General features: G+C 42.7%; 1 protein-coding gene across 1 annotated transcript in view; it reads right to left on the reverse strand.

Moving 5' to 3' along the window:
• The window catches only part of yap1 (Yes1 associated transcriptional regulator), a 31,645-nt gene that overhangs the window by 10,170 nt on the left and 1,398 nt on the right, over window positions 1–20,077 (reverse strand). The window contains exons 2-4 of the mRNA XM_028574361.1: window positions 18,450–18,679; window positions 4,603–4,721; window positions 3,212–3,325 (exon numbers count right to left, since the gene is read on the reverse strand). Coding sequence (XP_028430162.1) covers window positions 3,212–3,325; window positions 4,603–4,721; window positions 18,450–18,679 — 463 coding nt within the window. The remainder of the gene's footprint in view (window positions 1–3,211; window positions 3,326–4,602; window positions 4,722–18,449; window positions 18,680–20,077) is intronic.

Genomic DNA, 20,077 nt, shown 5'->3' on the forward strand with positions numbered 1-20,077 from the left:
TGTGTGTGTGTGTGTGTGTGTGTGTGTGTGTGTGTGTGGTTTTGGAAGGGGTGGTTGAAGTCAGCAGCACATATGGGAGGTGATAGCTGGTGGGCCATGCAGATAAGAGACAAGTTAATGCTGTCTGCCTTTTGTCTTCTTCACGCACCCCTGAGCCAGCAACACAAGCCCTTATCAGCCGATCACACCGCCAGGCTTATTACGCCACAAGATCACCTGGGGCAGGTAGGGGTGGAGGGTGTGCCAGCTGTGGGAAGTCGTATGTGACCAGGGCACAGCTCGGTCTTTGAAGGGTCGGTAAATATTTGTCTGCTGTCGATTTAACAAGTTTAAAAAAGAAAAAAAAGGGCCCCTTGGGAAGGTGTTGTGTTTTTAGCGTTGAGATAAGCACAGTGGAGAAACAGTCTGGATGGGACACAAACGCTGTTTTATCATCGTGTAGAACAGTAAGGTCTGAGTAAAGCCAGCAGCCTGTGTTGACCTGACCCGGCATGGCGAGGAGATGGAAAAAATAAGTCAGCCAGGAAATATCAACAGTGTAGGCCAGCCCAAAGGGGAATTATTTACACAACAGGTTCAAATTGGAAGTTGTGTTGGATTTAAGCACCGTCGTGTTATTAATAAAAGTTTTCAACCCTAATCAAACTGAAAAGCCAAAAATAGCAATACGGTGAGTTTTTTTTTCATTTTCTTTTTTTAAATCAATTCAACTTCTGTGAAAAACACCTGGAAGGTTTCCCCGTTAAAAAGGGTCAGTTCACCCAAATTAGTCAATGGAGACTTCTTCAGTAGGGAGTGGCTCCAAGAAAATCTGTCCAAACCGGGGTCAGTGAGTTATCTAAAGTAGAAGGGACATTGTTTTTGAAGTAACAAGTCGCTGTTGAGTTTTTCCCCCAAATGTAATTTTCCCAACACTGTCCACATAAATAAAACACCTCTAGGGGTGAGTGAGAAGATGTGAACTGACCCTTTAAACTGGCTCACTGCTGCCTCATCACACTACGCCGGCTCTTTTCTGACAGCAGAGGCAGAAAAATATCACATGACAGATAACGGGTTGGACATACAGCTTTTACATGAAGCTTTTACAAAGCAAAACAAACTCCCAGAGGAAATCTGTCTATATGTGCACTCCAGTGTCCTCCTAGTATGTTTTCCCCTGCTGTTCCTCCAGACTAGTACATACAGAAAACAACATATCAACATAAAGCCCTTTCAAACTCGGCCACAGTGCACTCATGGCCTGTTCGCCGTTCACCACCTCCTTGGATCTTAAAGAGGATGCATGCTTATCCCGTCGGCATTTTCCCTCTGTTCCTCTGTTTTTCCTTTCTTCCCCTTTCGCTTTGCCTCTCCTTGCCTCTCCCTGCCTGCCCACCCCTCTCTCTCCTCCCCCCCTCACCTCTCACATTGGAGTTCCTTGACTGAAAAGGTCTGGAACAGATTAAGAGTTGGACCACAGAATAAAGAGGCCTGGCAGAGATTCAAGTCTGTCTGGAGCTGGAGCAGAATGGGGCTGTGCCTGCACTGGGCCTCACGCAGGGGAAAGCCAGCCGCCAACAGGCCTCAGTTAAAGGCACTCTGCTGCTTTTCTTCTCAAAGCTCAAATTAGCCCCCATTATCAAAGCAGCTGGCTTAGGATTGGAGACCTACATAGCAGCAGCATAGATGCTTCTGAAGCTGAGCAGCCCATTTCAATGCACAAACGTGACAAGAAATATGACTGGAAATGACAATCCAATACAATCATAAGAATACGATTAAGGTTTTCCTTCAAGCACCGAGCCACACTTGTAAAAAAAATACAAAAAGAATAAAAAATAAATAAATATCAAGTAGCAATCTTTCTAAAAAACCTAAAAAAGGGATCAAAAAGTACAAACGCCAGCACATTAGCAACAGAAGTACAGAACCGATTGTTTCTAATGTGGAACAAAATTAGGTTTGATGGCACATAATGAGTTAACATGATCTCCTTCTCCCTCTCGCTGGTTTTCAGGGGCCCAGCAGCCTTGTGTGTTCAAGACTTAGAAATCTTCAAAGAGCTCTGCCGATCCGAGCCGCCATCTCTTCCCAGCTGCTCCCCTCCCCTTACAACTCTGTTTTGAACTTTCCTGCCTGCCTTCAGAGTGGGACTCACAAAAAAAGAGAAAAAATGCCCTTTAGGTGCCCAGGCTTGATAAAAAAAAAAAAAAAAAAAAAAAAAAGTAAAGCTAAAATTAAAAAAGGAGGGTAACCGGCTGCGTGCTGATTCACACATGTTGCCTTTGTGAATCGGGGTGAGCTTCCCTGGGGAATGCTGCTATGATGAAGGGATGGCACCTGAAGCGTGAATGAGTCAGAGTGACACATGCAGGAACCCTTCATCTCTGGAAGTCTTCCTTTGCACACAAGGATTAGCTCATTCCCATGGCCACAGAGACATCTCAACACATGTACCAGGTCCTGTCACTAATTCACCAACCCTGGCCACCGCACACTCAAAGCTAACTGTCAAACCGAAGCTTGGCCTGGGAGGGGGGATTAATGGCCAACTCAGCTGTTGCTCCAACACTAAAATGGCTGACAAAAGGTTAGGTGTGTGGATTTTGAACGGGTGGGGGGTTTGGTGAAATTGGATTTCAACAACCAATGGTTATGGCTACTCGGTCACTCCGAAACAACGTGGTGCGGTTAAAATGCACAATGAATCACGCAGAACTCGCCTCACTATTACAATTGTGGTGATACGTACATCTTTTATCGATTAGCCAGAGCTTTCTACTGGGGAAAGTCACAAAAACCACATGTGTAAGATGTACAATGTTTACAGTTGAGGCAGTTCCTGGTATAACTCCCTTGTTCATTTTACTTTAAAATATCTATATTTTTTTTTTTAAACTCAAGTAGCTACCCTCAACATTTTTTGCACATCCTGCAGTAATCCATACAGCCTCTTTTTTCTTTCACAATGTTATATAGTTACATGTATGCGTTATTTGTTTCTGCATTTATTGTTTGTTTATTTATTTTTTATTAATGTTCAAAAAATGTCTTATGTATGCACCATCAGCAAAGTCCTAGTAAGTGCTACTTACCTGGCAATAAATGTTGTTTTCTGATTCTGATTACAATGACCTCTGGTTGCCCAATTATTATTTAATAAATAGCACATTTTACTTCAATCAAGAACTGAACTGAGACAATGAATCCCCGTCTATAGCAAACTCACCAAAGCGTGGGTCAAGTCGTGGGTCGAGCCAGGATGTGGTCTTGTTCTTGTGGTTGATGTAGTAAATTTCTCCCTCGGATGTAATAGCTTGTTCCCAGCCCTCAGGGAGAGGACCTGAGGGGTGACAGGGGAAAATAATGTTGGAGACATGCCGGGGGGGGGGGGGGGTTTCCCTCACTGATCAGAGTTTGATTTTCTGTCATAATTGTGCAACATATAGCAACATTACTCAACTAGAATACATAATTGGGCATAATTACAGCATACTGTAGTTAGATTAGCTAGGCTATATATGAACTGCAAAGATTAATATATATATTGTCAATATATATATATATATATATATATATATATATATATATATATATATATATATATATATATATATATATATATATATATATATATATATATATATTAATCGCCAACTATTTTGATAATCGTAGTTTCCGGCCTGTTAAATGTGAATATTGTTCTAGTTTCTTCACTTCTCTGTGACAGTCAACAGAATATCTTTGAGTTGTGGACAAAACGAGACATTTGAGGACATCATCTTGGGCTTTGGGAAGTAATGATCCACATTTTGTCCCCGTTTTCTGACATTTTATAGAGCAAACAACTAATCCATTAATCGAGAAAATAATCACTATGAAAACGACTATGAAAATAGTCGTTAGTTGCAGCCCTAATATATACATGCAAAAATAAACTATAGCTATATTGGAAAATGATATCCAGACAAATAGCAGCACATTATTTGTCATCTTTGAAAATGTAATAAATCTTTGTCACTTGTCACTGATAACCTGGTTTGTAAACATCGAAGGCTATTATTTCTTATACAGATCTACTCATAGGTTGCCAGATAGAACCCATACGATTTGAGAATGCAAAGAGACTTCATCTGTAAACTCTGCAATCCGTGAGTCACGGAGCTCCCCAAACATGTCAGACAGGACCTGTCATGTTCTACCTCCGTCTTACCTCACCTAGGGCAAATTCCAAATGCACAGCCAGCGTTGAGCTACACACAGTCTCTGTGACATGTAACAACTAGACTAGACTGCAAACTCCTGACTTCTACTGTATGCGGTGTTAACGTAAGAAAAATGCCCAGATATTACCTCAAAAGAAATGTAAATCTAAGTTTATTGCTGAAAAACCCCAATGATGTGATGAACATTATCTGTAATACATGCCAAGTGCTGCGTTTTTTTTTCCAGCATTAAGGTTAGAATGTAATATTAAATGTAAACAGATACATGTAAACAGATAAAATGTTCGTCAAATTGTGGGGGTTTTCAGCAATAAACTTTGAATGCTGACAAACCCCCACAACATGATGCTTCTGTTGTGCTTAAGTTAACAAGTTCCACGTATAGTGTACATACCACTGGCTGGGTTCATAATGTTCTGTTGCTGGACTGGCACAGAACTGGGTGGGGGGGCCTGGTTCATCTGGAGCAGGGCCTTGCGAGGATCCTGCCAAGTGGTGGTCTGATCAATGTGACTGTAAGGAGACGAGACAAAACAAAATTCAGTTCTAAAAATGACTTATCAGGGCGTTTCTAACCAGTAATCTGTAGTAAGGTCAAACCAAAGGCCATATCGGAGCCAAACAGCAGGTCACATGTGGGAACTGATGACTTTCAACAAGCTCTTTGTTATGAAATCACTGAATCTAACCCCTGCTTTTTGTAAACGATGACTGTTACAGGAAGCCGAGCTCAGCTGTGTCTGTTTGGACTCAGTCTGAACCCACTATTCAAATCAAGATTCACACAAGGCTTTCATTCTTAGTTTGGATTAGACTGGGCTATTCTCCCCCTATAATCCACTTAAAGTTGAACGCAGATCCAATCGGAACCCTTTATTTCACCAATTACCCAGAATGCAAAACTGCAGAATTTACGTTTTTTTTTCTGCTTGGTGTGGAGATTTTTTTTTTTTTTTTTTTTTTTTTTTTTTAAATTTGTTTAAGATCTGTGGAAAATCTACGGAAAATGTTGCGGAATTCCGAGTCCGCAGATTCCGCGTGGTCCTGGTCGTACGACACGAATGAGAATGGATAAAACTGCTCCTTGATTTTGAATGAAATAAAGTTAAATACATTTTTTTTTTAACAAAACCGAGCAGTAGACTACAACAGTAGACCACTAATATATAAATCAAGTATGTGACTGTAGGTCAGCTAAACACTTCTCCTCGAAACCGTCCAAGAGGCTACGATGGGTTTCAAAACAACTATTGTTAACGTCACACAATGTTGCTCCATCTATTTTACGGGCTCGTCTTTGCCGGGACAGGAGTGGGGAGCGGGGGGGGGGGGGGCATTGTGTTGCATTCGGTGAAGGCATTGATAATTAGTGCTTTGTTGGTACTTGTTGCTTGATTAAGATGGAAAGCTAATACAGGAAGCCCTCCTCTCCCGAGCAGGACCCTCTCTATTGAGGGAGGGTCAGTCCCAGGGCTCAACGCAGGGGGTCCTTTTTCCTGGAAGTGGCTCCGACACTGTGGAGTGTCAGGGGCTTTAACAATCTGGCGCCACATTTACAAAGCTTTCACCTGCTTGACAAAGGCACAGACTGAGCTACGACCTAAAACCCCACCATTCACTTGTTCTTTTTTTTTCTTTTTTTAAACATCCCATTTAAAAAAAAAAAAGACCCCCCTCACCTCGAACAAATAGGCACCAAGCTCCAGTAGCTTGTTTATTGCAACACCACAACTCTTGCATTCATACAGTATCGTTGGGAGTGGCTGAGTCACTGCTAAACTGCGTTTCGTTGTTGAAAACAGTGACAATAAATATCTTTTCTATTCATTTCAGCACACATGACAATTACCCTCAGCAATCCATACATTGTACCCTGCAATAATCACGTTCTGTCACCCACTGGGATTCTTTACGGCTCGCTGTTAATTTGATCCCAGAGTACCATTAGCCCAGATTTTGGAACAGCTGGCTGAAGTGAGAGATTGGGAAAGTTTCTCTTGGCCTCTGCGGTAATCCCAGCCTGCCTGTCTGCTCTCTATCCCTGGCCAGAGAGCGAGAGGGCCTGACTCAGCACTCCTCCTCCCACCCCCACTCACACACAATGCAACCCATTTTGAAGCCCCCTCTTGTTTATGCTTTACTGATCAAAGGAGCTGCCAAATCCCCTACCCAGCCCTCCCCCCCACACACACACACACACACACACACACACACACACACACACACACACACACACACACACACACACACACACACACACACACACACACACACACACACACACACACACACACACACACACACACACACACACACCCACACACCTGGAACTGCTCAGATTGGAGGGGGCCCCTTGAGAAAGAGGGGGTCACAGGGAGCGGGTGAGACAACTACAGAAAAGAAGGGGGGGAATAAAAAAAAAAAAAAAAGTGAAAGAGGGGAAAAAAACATCTACGGAAGCAATCCCTCTGAATTCCATTGGCTGCATGAGTTGCTGTGGTCCTGTTACACTGTGAGCGACCGCCCTGCCCCCTTCACTGCCTCCTTCCCACTCTGGAAACTATGACATTTATTATAGAGGGGAGGGGAGAACAGGGGAGGAGACCGGGAGAGGAGCACTGGGATAAGGAAAGGGAGGGCTTATCGTAAATAAGAGGCCTGCACATCCTGGTACACCAATGCCGGACAAAAATGCTACAAGTGGAAAACACAGATGGAAATATGCAACCTCAAAGCCTCCAAGAAGTCAGATTATAAATCATTACCCGCAAACACGTGCTTCTCTTAGCACAGATGAAAGTACAAATATTGAATTTCCTGTCAAACCCCAGCCCTGGGAGACTCATGTGCGTAGCTCAAATCAATCAAAACAGAGGAGATCATAATCAAAAAGCCTGTGATAAAATCCACACGCTGAGAGTCAGCACTGCACTGTATTCAAAAGAGCCTGTATGTGGGAACTCCGAGGAACTGGTAAATAAGTTACCAAGAGCCAGTAATTCATCACCAGATTTCAGAAGTAAAAGATGATCCATTCAGCCAACCTGCCCTGAACCCTACATGGCCAGGGCTATACGCTGCTTCCTGTAGGCGAAACATGAAACAAAACAATGTCATGGCAACTGTTGGGACGGCTGGAGGCCACCAGTTGCTGTTAGGAATTGCTGATGATCTGCAACGTCCACAGTCACAACTGCTCAGTGTTGTCTTTACACGTCTCTGACACCACGGCGAGCTCAGCAGGACGGCCACCACACCCTCCCCCGCGCCTCCGTCCCCCGGGGCAGGGCAGCCGAGTGGACACACAGCCAACTGCTGGTGGGACAGGCCCCGTCCACGACGACGCAGTTACATTTGAGAACAACGTTGACATAGGGCTGTCCAATTGATGGAATTTTGATCGCGATTTTCCCCTTAATTCCCGTAATTGAGAGGAACAATTAACTTGCACTTTACGTTTTGCAAGCAACCTCTCACTTTTGTCTTGGGTTCTGAATGACACGTGCACTTTCGCCCCTCCCAAAGGCTAAACTCACTCGGCCAATATTTGAATATAGTTTTTATACCATTTATTTTGAGGGGGATTCAAAAAGTTCAACGGGAAAAGTATTGAGGGACATTTCACAGGTCAAGGTGTGTTCACTGTCGATTTGTTAAATGGTTTAAACTGTTGTTTTTTTTTTTAAATTCAATAAATGCAACATCTTTCCAAAAGCCAATGAGTAATCTTGTTGAATAATACTGCCCACGGAAAGGCACCCCAGCAGCAGTTGGGGTTTCGGTGCCTTGCTCGAGAGCACCTTGCCAGTGCCCAGGATGTGAACTGGCACCTCTCCAGCTAACAGTCCACCACCATACTTTAGTCAGTATGGGGACTTGAACCAACAACCCTCTGGTTCCCAACCCAACTCCCTACTGACCGAGCTACTGTAACCACCCATGTCCGTTAAGTCACTATCCATCCGCAAATGAGGTAACCCAATGGTGACTGAGCCTATGGCCCACTGATGAAAGCCCTTACATCTGCAGTATTACAAACTGAGCATCTGTGGCGACATTACCAGGAAAAATCACAAGCAGTGCACAAGTTAGTGACGCGTTTTCCATCACCCAGCAGTGGTTGGTCATCCAAAGAGGGTAGGCGGGGCTACAACGCAATACATCCGTTCTTCAATTCACCTGTGTGATTTTTTTCCAGTCTCTGCTGGCGTTGTGAGTTAACGGTTACTATGGCCGAACAAACAAAGAACAGAGCAATGACAACTGACCGACGTCACACAGGCGACACTGTTTGGATCACTGGGTAATGAGATCCAAAAAACAAACTGCAATTACCGCTTATTGCCAAAGAGAACAAAATGGAGAGCTTTGAGATTGTAACTTTAAAGTAAATCTATCTTTTCAGTCTTCATGAAGAACTATGGCTTTGGTCACACATGTGACTGCCTTTAAAACTTAACGCCATTAGAATCTGTTGGAACCGATTTAAATTCAAACTAGCCAGTGCTGCTTATCTTAATCAACTGGCAAACTACATTCTTTTACAGCCACCTTTCAAGCCTTGAGATGAGACGGCAGCTTTAAACAATTTCTGCCAAGTGGTTTTCCACAAGTTTCAAAGCACTGTTCGATGAATGGAGCGCTCCATTTTTTTCCATAATCAACCACTTTCAGATGTTTTCAAATGAATGTTTTTGATGTAAATCAAACCTGTAAAGTGTCTTGAGATTACTCGTTATGATTTGATCCTATAAATAAAATTGAATTGAATGTGGCAACATGCAATCCTACTGTGAAAGACGGGCCAAAGCAGTGAAACAAAATCAACGTATCTGCATTATTGTTATTGTGGACATGGCCTCAATCTGATACTCCAACATTCTGATTACAAAACATAACCCATCATTAGCTTCTTCGTGAGAAACTGTCAGTAAATAGAAAGGTATTGCAGCAAAGCAGAGCAATGTGGTTCAAACATGACCCGTTATCAAGTTGGTTGCGTGCAGTGCCGTGCTTTACTCGCTACGCTTTGCTCAAGCTATCATCATGGTCAACTGTGGCTTAGCAGAGCACCGAGTAGGACTCTTGATCCACCCAGGCACTTGACATCTCCTTGACTGATGGCCCAATTATCAAGGTGGCGTTTATTGTGCAGACGTTATTTATAAGGTGTCTTGCTGAGGAGGAGGGAGGGGGACCTTTCACATAAAGGCTAAACTTGACTTTGCTTAAACGATTTGGCAATCGACTTTTCGGTTTCGGAGACGTTCACGTGGAAGCTGGTCCCCCATTGACTTTTCCATACTAAGAATTCTAACTCAAGATGGAATTTCATTGAAATCAGCAGCGACTGAATCCGAAGGTCTGACTGGATTCAGCTTCAACGAGTAGCTTAGCAGTGGTTCAACATCCTTTAAGAGATCTCAAGTGAAGAAGTTTGACTGTTGCACTTGTTTCACAGACCTCATCCGATTACAGGAGAATGACAAACTTTCCTAACAGAGATTGCCTGTTTACATCCATGAAAACTGAGGCGTTTAACATCTGGCATTGGGGAGAATGTTCTATCCAAAAATAAGTCTGCTCCGTGGTTTAAATGTCTCTGAAGAAGCTCTGCTACCTGCCAAAACAGCAGATCAAAGCTAGATCTGAGGCCAGATTGACTGCTCATTCCACTGAAATGGTCTCTCTTCACAAGCCACATGTCAAAAGCTGCGTTTCGCTGGTGTGAAACAAGGGAGTGAAGCTAGGGGTGGTGCAGCAATAATGAAGCACACCCCACAGCTGAGTTGTCAAATGTTAAAAATGGGATCCTCAGGCCACAGTGGCTCCACCCAGGGAGTATATGCTCGGAAGGTGGTTGAAGCTGATGACTAAAGAGTGCACTGAGGGAGGCAAGATGTAATCAGGCCTCTTAAGACGAGGATGACCACCTCCACACTGGGGATGCCTGGCTGCCTCTCTATCAGCAGGACATCATCAAGAGAGATTATTGGGGCAACCTCTGTGACCCTATTGTGGCTTTAAGTTTCCCCTTTGAAGGAGGTTTTGTATCATCATACTTCCTAACGAAGCAACTAATTCACAAAGGACTGAGTGTAGCTTGGGAGGTTCAGTTTGACTGCGGTTTATTTTCAAAGAGTAATTCAAAAGCCTCATTTATTTAAGTGGCATTTTAGGGAGAGGAGGGAGAGCCATGTGAGATTAATCAGTTGGTTTTTAGCAAAAACTGTGGCTAACTTGTGTTGACTGCGCTACATATAATCTGCGAATTCAATAAATTACTAGACTCCCATGCAATATGACACTTTTCATAAATACATTTAAGAAGTGAAAATTGTTCAAATTTTTTTTTGGAGAGGGGATATATGTTCCCCCCCAATATTTAGAAGCGGTAGATTTGTCCCTCAAAATATATGAAAGACAACCCACTCCCCAAAAGAGGTAAAATAATCGTTCAGGGGGCTCAAAACATGTACGGAAAACAAGAACCGTGTCTGCCTTGCGCTACATTGGGCGGTTAAAGAACACAATTTACATGTGTGATGTTTTGAATATGCAGAAAGTCTGAACAAGAGAAGGAGAATTATCATTTCCTCTACTTAAATAAAGACATGTGCACCATACATTGTTGCATACAAATGCAGGAAATGAGGTGTTTGACGCTCAACATATTATTGAGGAGGACCCCCCCCAGACCCTCCGGTTATAATGTGTGTCCCCCCCCCCATTGTTGGAACTAAACCTACGCCCTTGCACGAGGTGCTATGGTTCGAGTCGTTTAGGGAACTTTAAACCCCACCTGAGAGGCTCCACTTCTCAGTTACCGCATCTCTGTGGAGATGCCCTCGGTGACAGTGCAGGCATTGATGTCTGGGACAGAGGTGTTACATCAAGTCTTTGGTAAACACTAGCCTGACTTTCTCACAGTCCCATTTGTGTACTGAGCTGACAGGCCCCAGTTGAACAGGAAGGGCCTTGTCTGTGTGTGTGGTCAATAAACCAAAACTTAGTCAAACACAAAGTTGCTCCGAATGAGGGCTTTACGCAGGCTCCCGGCCCAGTCTTCCCAGCACCATTTGTGACTCACCGAGTGGCCTCGGTTCATAACAGCTTAGTTTGAAATCCAATTTGCGTACTTATCACGTCAAGCTTTAAGCAGGTTAAAGTAAATTAGATAACAGTTGCTAATGAAAATATTTAGGTATTATGTATGATGTTTACATAAGATGCTGAGTATGGGATCAGTGTTAGCCAAGCAATAAAACCGAAATCCATTTCAGACAACGGACAGACAACTCAACTGGGATATGAGACGGCAAGCCAACAAACACGGTGCAAATTCAAACAGCAGGCCAGGTTAACTTGTCATTTAACTTCATTTAAACACAACCACGGCATTTGTGTGTGTCTCTTAATGCACTGTGGGTAATGTCGTATTCAAATACGCTTTAGGCGTATATTTATGCATGAAAAAAAAATTTCATTTCACACCAAACGGGAAAAGGGATTGAAATAAAAGAATGCAATGGTACATTTTCTTTACTCAATAGGAAAATGTTAGAGATTTTAAAACAAGAAGCAGCCATTTTTTTCTGAACACAAGCTAAATATCACTATGGAGGTACATTAGTCTGCTGGAAATCCCAAAATGATCTCATAGACACAGATATCAACGGCATACAATGAGAGCATAAGGTCCAAATAAACACTTGGTTGATCTTTCCTGCTCCAAACAGGCCCTCTTGTATTAAGTGCAACAGATGTTCAGGAAACCCCATATAGTCACATACACACACACACACTCAGTCACACACACACACACACACACTTTAAAGTGTAAAAAATAATTTAAAAAAAAATACAGAAAACAAACAACCTACAGTACATTACAGTATGAAATACAGAAATGAACAAATGTGGTCTTAGTGAAAAAATGGATAATTTACAATCACCGTTCACGCTCAATTTGGAAAGTTCAATTTGGAAAGACGCAATTCAGCCAAATCTGGTTGCGGGAAACCTGGCTCATCAAAACAGTTTAAAATCCAATTGTGGAAAAGACAAAAGTGTCCCATCAACACACAGCTCTACCTGCCCCTGAGGGCAGACAATAGCTGCCCCCCACACACACACACACCCCAAAAGCTTTCCTCTGCTCAGGGCTGACTTCCCACGGACTAAAAGCCCATTCAGAGCTGCATTTAATAAGCGCCCCGGAAACAGTGATTACCCCTCCTAGTTGGCCGGTGTGTCTAAATTAGAAACCTTCATTAGTTTATGACCCAACCCTGGAGAACGGCCCTGCCCCCACCAAGCAAGGTGACCCAACCTCCCTGCCGTCATAAATCAAAAGGCCACAGCAAACTGTTGGAAGAAAGAGGAGGAAAGGTCAACAGACTGTGTTGACATTCTCCTAGTCTTCTCCCAGCTTAAGCTTTTTTGTTATTTATGTTGTAGTCAAAACAGAATAAGAGATTTTTTGCAGGAGCTTGCTCATATCTGACTCCTATTTCAATAAGCGCTACAACTACAGATTATTTTACATTGTTAAACTGTTGATTGGTTGTTGTTTTTTTTTTTATTCATATTTTCATCACAATTTCCCAGAGCCTAAGACGACGTCTTTAAATGGGAACAGTTTGAAACCCAAATTTACAACGATCGAAAACAGCAGAAACTCCTCCCTGTCGAAAAAGCTGAAAACAAATGTGATTCAGCTCTTTCGCCTTTAAAAATGACTCAAATGATTGATTATCGAGTGTGCCGCCAATTCATTTTCTGAGGACTGAATAATCAAACGATTTACCAATTGTGTCAGCACTAATTATTCATAAATAAATAATAATAAAAAAAAAACAAGCAGGCCAAGCTGAAGCTGTCAGCGCTGTCTCACTTTGCACAAGCTCGATCACTTATCAACTCCGAGCTGAACATTTCAGATGTGAGGAACACGGTGCAGCTCTTAGGGAAGCCGCTGCCCTCTCTCAGCGCCATCTTTCTAAACTTCATGTCAACCATTTGTCTATTTTGGGAAGGCTCACATGAGTCTCAACAGGCCTGCGGTCTGAATAAAGATCACTGTTTCACTGCTGGGACAAAGGGAGGGCCGGAGTTTCTCTTGGCCCCTCTTCTAGTCATCTCCACATGGCTGCCATTTAACTCCATTGACACAAAAGAGGCACCATCACAGCACCACGGCTCCATTCATACCCCCCCAAAAAAAACGAGCCTGGCTTTTTAAAGGGAGCGGGACATCGGCATCCGCAGCGCGGCTGTGACTCACAGAGGCCAATCTCCCCCCCCCCCCCAACTGTATGATCCTATATTGTACTAGTAAACAACAGAGGTGGAGAAACACATTACTTTAAATAAAAAAAAAAAAAAAAAGATGATTTATCTCTGAGGACAACAGCGGCCACCTGAGTGAAATGTGAGCCCCCCCACTGCTCGGCCATGCTAGCTGGTGACAGACTCCCCCACCCCCACCCGTCCGTCCCGCTGTCCAACCACCCACCCACACACTCTCTCTCTCTCTCTCTCCTTCACTCCTTCTCCAACGCGTCTCGGTCAGACAGGCCCCGTTTATAAATAGGGGAGTGTCTTTTCCAGCAGCTCTGCTGAGGTTGCCTGTATTCCAGATCAAATATCTGCACTTTGATGTGCGGGCGTATGGAAGATGTCTCCTGCCGGGTTTTTTTTGGTTTTTTTTCCTTACTTGAACACAAACACTGTGTACTACACTTGCTCTAGTTGTATAACATTGCCAGTTGAAACACAGTTCTTAACAGAGCGATTCAAGTGTTTTTCCAAAGACATAGAAAAGACGCTTCGGTTTTGGAATAGACAAAACACATATGAGCAGAGACTGGCTACGATCTAACATTTAACATTAACATTTAAATACAGCATAGTGCTTCATTTTCAGGATTTAGAGTAAATTGTTCTTTTTGTAGAGAAAATGACTGTCGTGTTGACATATGGTACAAACCTACAGTGTGAAAAGATGGTCTTATTTTCAATTTCATTGTGCCTTTATCAATGATTAATCCATCCATCAATCGGAGACAGGGTTTTCAATATAAAAGCAGTAGAATAAACTCAAATAAGGCTTTGACGATTACGCAATTGTTACATAACAAGGAAGAAATAGCACATTGTTTCATTTTTACGACAACAACAAAAAAGTATTCATACAAACAGTGGAAGGAAAAAAAAACCAACAGCACAAAAAATGTTTGAACTATAAGTTATACAAGACTGGGTTTTCCAAACTAAAAACTTGAATTTAATTTAAAAAATTGATACATTGTCCAGAGGCGCTTTAGATCAGTCAGTTTCTAAACAAGTGATCTTGGGAGAGAGTCTATGAGAACACTTTCTTCTCTCTGCTACCCCCCTCCACCCCCCAGTCCTTTGGTACACTTTTAAAAAGAGCCTCCCCAAAACGGCCCAGATGTTCTCCAGATGTGAGACCTTAAAAACATCTGGTACAGAAAGCTCTTTTTGGATCGAAGTGAATGTGAGGCTATCATGTTTGTTCAGACCCGGTGTGTCAGAGGAATATTTCCTAGAACTGACAACATCTTGCCCAGAAGAGGAGTAAGAATGAATCATCTCTAAACACGAGCTGTTGAGCATCTCATCAACTTTGGAACATGTCACAATGAGTAGACAATCCTTACACAAATTATTCACTTTTATGAATAATTCCAAGTTACCTTTTCACCGAACTACAGAGCATTAAGTCAAATATATAAGAATGTAACAAAGAATGAAAAAGAAAACGAAAGGCCCGAAGATGCTGTGATATAGCTACTATTTAAAAAGTTTGACTTTGGATGGTTATTGTGGACGAGATCTGCTGGTTAGCAGAGTTTTGCAGAGAGATGCCTGTCCCTTGCAGTCTGGGGGAAGCTACAATGATCCATTGTTTCTACTGAAACCTGAGACCAAGAAAAAGGAACACTACATACAGCAGCAGTCCCTCAAAAGACTCCTCTCTTGTTTGCAGAGACCACCAAATGTAATAACCTACAATTCAACTATTGCAATTGTCTCTTTTCCAGCACACTGGCCACCATTGTGCACTGTAGCAGACTTGCAAATTAATGTACACTGAACAGAGCTGTATTATAAGAGTCGCATCTCAAGACCACTTCTCTGCTAACTTGGACTTGTCTTGACCATTAGCGCGAGCTAAAAGTTTCATTTCTGCTCTAAAAGAAATATGTAACATACGTTTTATAACACGTGCCTGTAATGCTGCACAAGTTGCAGCTTGAAAGAGTTGAAGATACTCAAGTTAGAGCTGTAATCAAGGCCGGAGCCCGACAAGTACATTTTGATTGACAGCTTTTTTTTTAAAGCCCGAAGCCGTTTACAGCCCGACATTATTCAAATGTGCGCACGCACACAGCTCTTTTGCCTTTTGTCAAGAATGAGTCATTTATACATTTACATTTTTACATCATTTATTCATGACTAACGTAGGCTATAGGCCACTTGGAAGTTGGAACAAAGAAATGAAATAAGTCCTCCAGAGGCCAGCCTCCGTTTCACCTCATCAGCATCCATTTCCGCGCTAATCGAAACGCATCACCTGAGCGCTCATTTACCACGCAACCCAGAATGTGCAAGCCCGAGCCCGGGCCGAGCCTGTGTAAAATTATAGAAATTAAGACAAAGATCTTCAGCTCTATCTCAAGTACTATTTTCTGTATACACTGTATGTTAAAGGTCCCATGACATGGTGGTCTTTGGAAGCTTTTATATAGACCTTAGTGGTCCCCTAATACTGTATCTGAAGTCTTTTATATAGACCTTAGTGGTCCCCTAATACTGTATCTGAAGTCTCTTTTATATAGGCCTCAGTGGTCCCCTAATACTGTATCTGAAGTCTTTTATATAGACCTTAGTGGTCCCCTAATACTGTATCTGAAGTCTTTTATATAGACCTTAGTGGTCCCCTAATACTGTATCTGAAGTCTCTTTTATATAGACCTTAGTGGTCCCCTAATACTGTATCTGAAGTCTTTTATATAGACCTTAGTGGTCCCCTAATACTGTATCTGAAGTCTTTTATATAGACCTTAGTGGTCCCCTAATACTGTATCTGAAGTCTCTTTTATATAGACCTTAGTGGTCCCCTAATACTGTATCTGCAAGATGGAGGGTGGGGGTGTGGCCTTGACCAACTGCCACTTTGCTCGTTTGAAAGCCATGATGTCATGATGGGTGGGCTAAATTCTCTGGGCGGGCAAAGCAGAGAAAGGGGAGGTAACCTTTCCCCTTATGACATCATAAAAGGAAGATTCCAGATCGGCCCATCTGAGCTTTCATTTTCTCAGAGGTAAAGCAGGATACCCAGGGCTCGGTTTACACCTATCACCATTTCTAGCCACTAGGGGACCATAGGCAGGCTGGGGGAACTCATATTAATGTTAAAAAAACCTCATAAAGTGACATTTTCATGCCATGGGACCTTTAAATGGATTGCTTTGGTTTTATTTTGAAGTGAGGTTGTACAAGGTACATCTCTATAGTCAGTGTATCACCTACGGGAAGTAGATGGCAGCCAGCACGCCCCCAGTTTGGAGAACCGGGAAGGAGTATCGACACAGAAGCTAGGCAATGTACTGCTGTGGACAGAGGGTGGGGGTGGGGTCTGCAGCTTAACACATTTTAGCCACCTAAAAAAGCCCCACCTGAAAAGAAAAAAAAAATCAATATATGTTGAAGTGTATGCTATATTCAGAATATGTTTACCGCTTTACTTTGCCGTCTGGCAGCCCTTCTCATTGGAAATACATTTTCTCAAGCGTAGAACATCGGTATTCCTAAAAATGAATGATAATGGAAATGCCATTCACTGTGGAGACTAGAGCTGGGCGATTTTTTCCCCTAAAAAAAATATATTTAAAAAAACTTGATTTCCGATTCGATTTTTACCCCCTTACATTTAAAACAAAATAACTGAACTGTAAATATATATTTATTGTATTTAATTAAAGTGCATCAACATGAACAAAAATGCACAGGCAAACCCTTTCTCTAACTGAAAAGTCACTGTGCAGTGTGCAACAAAGAGTGTTAAACATCGATTTTTTGAAAATATGAATCGATTTGGCCTACCAACTCGATTTTTAAATCAAATAGATTTTTTTCCCAGCCCTAGTGGAGACAACAGGATACATTCATGAGCCCGAGTATACACAAGAACTTTTGCAGAGGGAGACTGAACGGAGATAGGACTACTCATGTTCTACGTTTGAGAAAATGTAGTGCCAAAGGAAAGGGCTGTCTGACGGCAAGGTAAAAAATATAGGGTACACCTAAACTGATATTGATTTTATTTTTTGGTATTATTTTTTTTAAGGTGGCTAAAATACGTTTAGCTGCTCCCCCCGTCCACAGCAGGACATTGCTTAGCTTCCGTGTCGGTACTCCTGCCTGCTTCTCCAAACTGGGGGCGAGCCGACCACCACCTACTGGAGGTAACGCACTGACTACGGAGAAGTAGCTACTAACCCCACTTCAAAATATCGAATCGATATCGATCGCTTTAATGACTAATTTTGTGGTTTGCCTTAAAACTAAAATTGGCATTAAATAGCCTTCATCAGGATGCAGATTGGCGACAGTAGGAGAGATGTCTAGAGAACGGAGGTATATTGATGACTCTATGAGCTAAACTGTACATCAGAAAACTCATTTCAAAGCTGTCCGTTCATTCATTTTAAATCTTTAGGCACCAAGAACCATTGAGCTACTCAACGGATCCTCAATACTACAACAGCACCTCACAGATGCAATGCACGGACACTTTCAGGGCTGAAAATTAGCACCATTTATCAGCCAAACGCTGGTAAAATATGCATGCGGCTGGTAGATTTCCTTCACTCACCAGCCCCCCCCAAAAAAAACAATGGTAATGTATTAAGTGCCTAGTAAAATTTGAACATTCACAAGGCATTTGACTGATTGATGAAAAGGTTCATTTTGAACCCTGGACACTTTATAACTCTTGACAGCACTGGGGAGGGGAGGGGGGGTGGGGGGAGGGTCTATATGTGTCTTTTTGACAGGTATTGACTGTCTTGCTATGAATGCTTTCTGTTTTTTTTTAGTAATGAGCACACTGCGCCAAATTCCTAGCAACTTATCTGCATGGCAGGTAAGTATTGAATCTTGAATCTAATGCAAGAAAACCGTGTTGACACTCGTTGCCGGCATACTTACTTGAGGAAGTACCTCTGGCCCGAGGGGGTTTTGGCCATCTCCCAGCCCGGGGGCAGGGGCACATCATCGGGAATCTCATAGGAAGACTGACGCAGATGTTGAGGGGCAGCACCTGGGGGGGGCATGCCGGACAGACCCGTGACAGCTCCCAGCTGCAGGGAGGCCGGGGACGAGTGCGCGCGGACATGGTGGGGGGTGAGTACTCCGCCGCTCCCAGCATCGGTGCTGGCCTGGGTGGGAAGACAAGCAGCGTGAATGCAGGTGCGTAGGTCTTTGGAAAACACCTCTCAAATGTGACCAAGTTTCATCTTATATTGTTATAAAGTTAGGTCCAGCTATATGCTCTGCTGTGCCATGCTACATCCTGTTACGCCCTGCTATGCCATGAACTACTACGGCTACCATTTCTAGTCACTGTTCCATTATCTTTATTTTGACTGTTATTGCCACTGTTCATCACACCCCCAACCGGCACCGTCAGACACTTACCAAGAGCCTGGGTCTGTCCCAGGTTTCGTCCTAAAAGGGAGTTTTTCCTCGCCGTGCTTGCTCTTGGGGGGATTGCTGGAATTGTTGGGTCTTTGTAAATTACAGAGTGTGGTCTAGACCTACTCTATCTGTAAAGTGTCTAGAGAGAACTCTTTGTTATGATTTGATACTATAAATAAAATTGAAGCTAAACAAAAAGTCGGTTTGAATAGCTCTGGTTTACAGTTATCCTACAATAAAACTAATTTGAGGACATTACACAAATGTCACAATAAAAAAATAAAAAAAAATAATCTATAAACTACATGTTATTAGTATTGAATAGAAAATACCGTAGTGTTTTTGAGGCCAGTTCACAGATAAGAATAGGGATTTGAAGAACTGCAGGACTCACACAGTGATTTTTGTGGACATAAATTCTATGCAAATAACTCTGATTTAACAGTTCATTCACTTCTTATACGTTATTATCACTTAACGTGTTTGTTAGGAAGTCCGAAGAGGAGGGAGGGGGGGGTGGTCCTAGGCTCCTAGGCTTGTGCGGGACAGAGGAGAGCGCAGACTCGCTGTACAAGAACGCATGCGCACTGACGACAAAAACCTAACAGAGAGCATAAGCAACAGTTGTGGGGGACGGTAAGGGGGCGCTTGGGATGGGTGTAAATAGGACGAATTCCACCATCGTATGATCGCAAACCACGCTGAATACAAAAACTCCGTTTTAGAGCCTGCCTATATTTATTTCCACATGATCGCTACACTTCTATTAATAAATATGCAGCCATGATTCCAACCAAAACAATTCCACATTATACCGTGCAGGCTGACAACTCACTTTAAGTGTAATAATGCCTTCCTGTCTTCCGCGGATCCATGTTTCCAATAATAATGCTGAAGGACAAACAAATGGCTTTGAGGATAGTTTGGTTCCTCGAACTTTTACGCACAGGCCCCACGGGCCTTTTCTCTGCAGTGATTTAACCGATCCAATTACAACTGGTTGGGAAATGTAGAGCAAATGTGCTGTACTGAAAGAAAAAGTAAAAGAGTGAAGGGTAAATTCACGCTTTGATCGCAAACAGCCCTTAATAATAAAAAAGGGCTATTGTATCCAGCAATTTAGGATGGGACTACAAATA

This window comes from Perca flavescens, chromosome 3 (assembly GCF_004354835.1).
Source record: "Perca flavescens isolate YP-PL-M2 chromosome 3, PFLA_1.0, whole genome shotgun sequence".
Classification (NCBI taxonomy): Eukaryota; Metazoa; Chordata; class Actinopteri; order Perciformes; family Percidae; genus Perca; species Perca flavescens.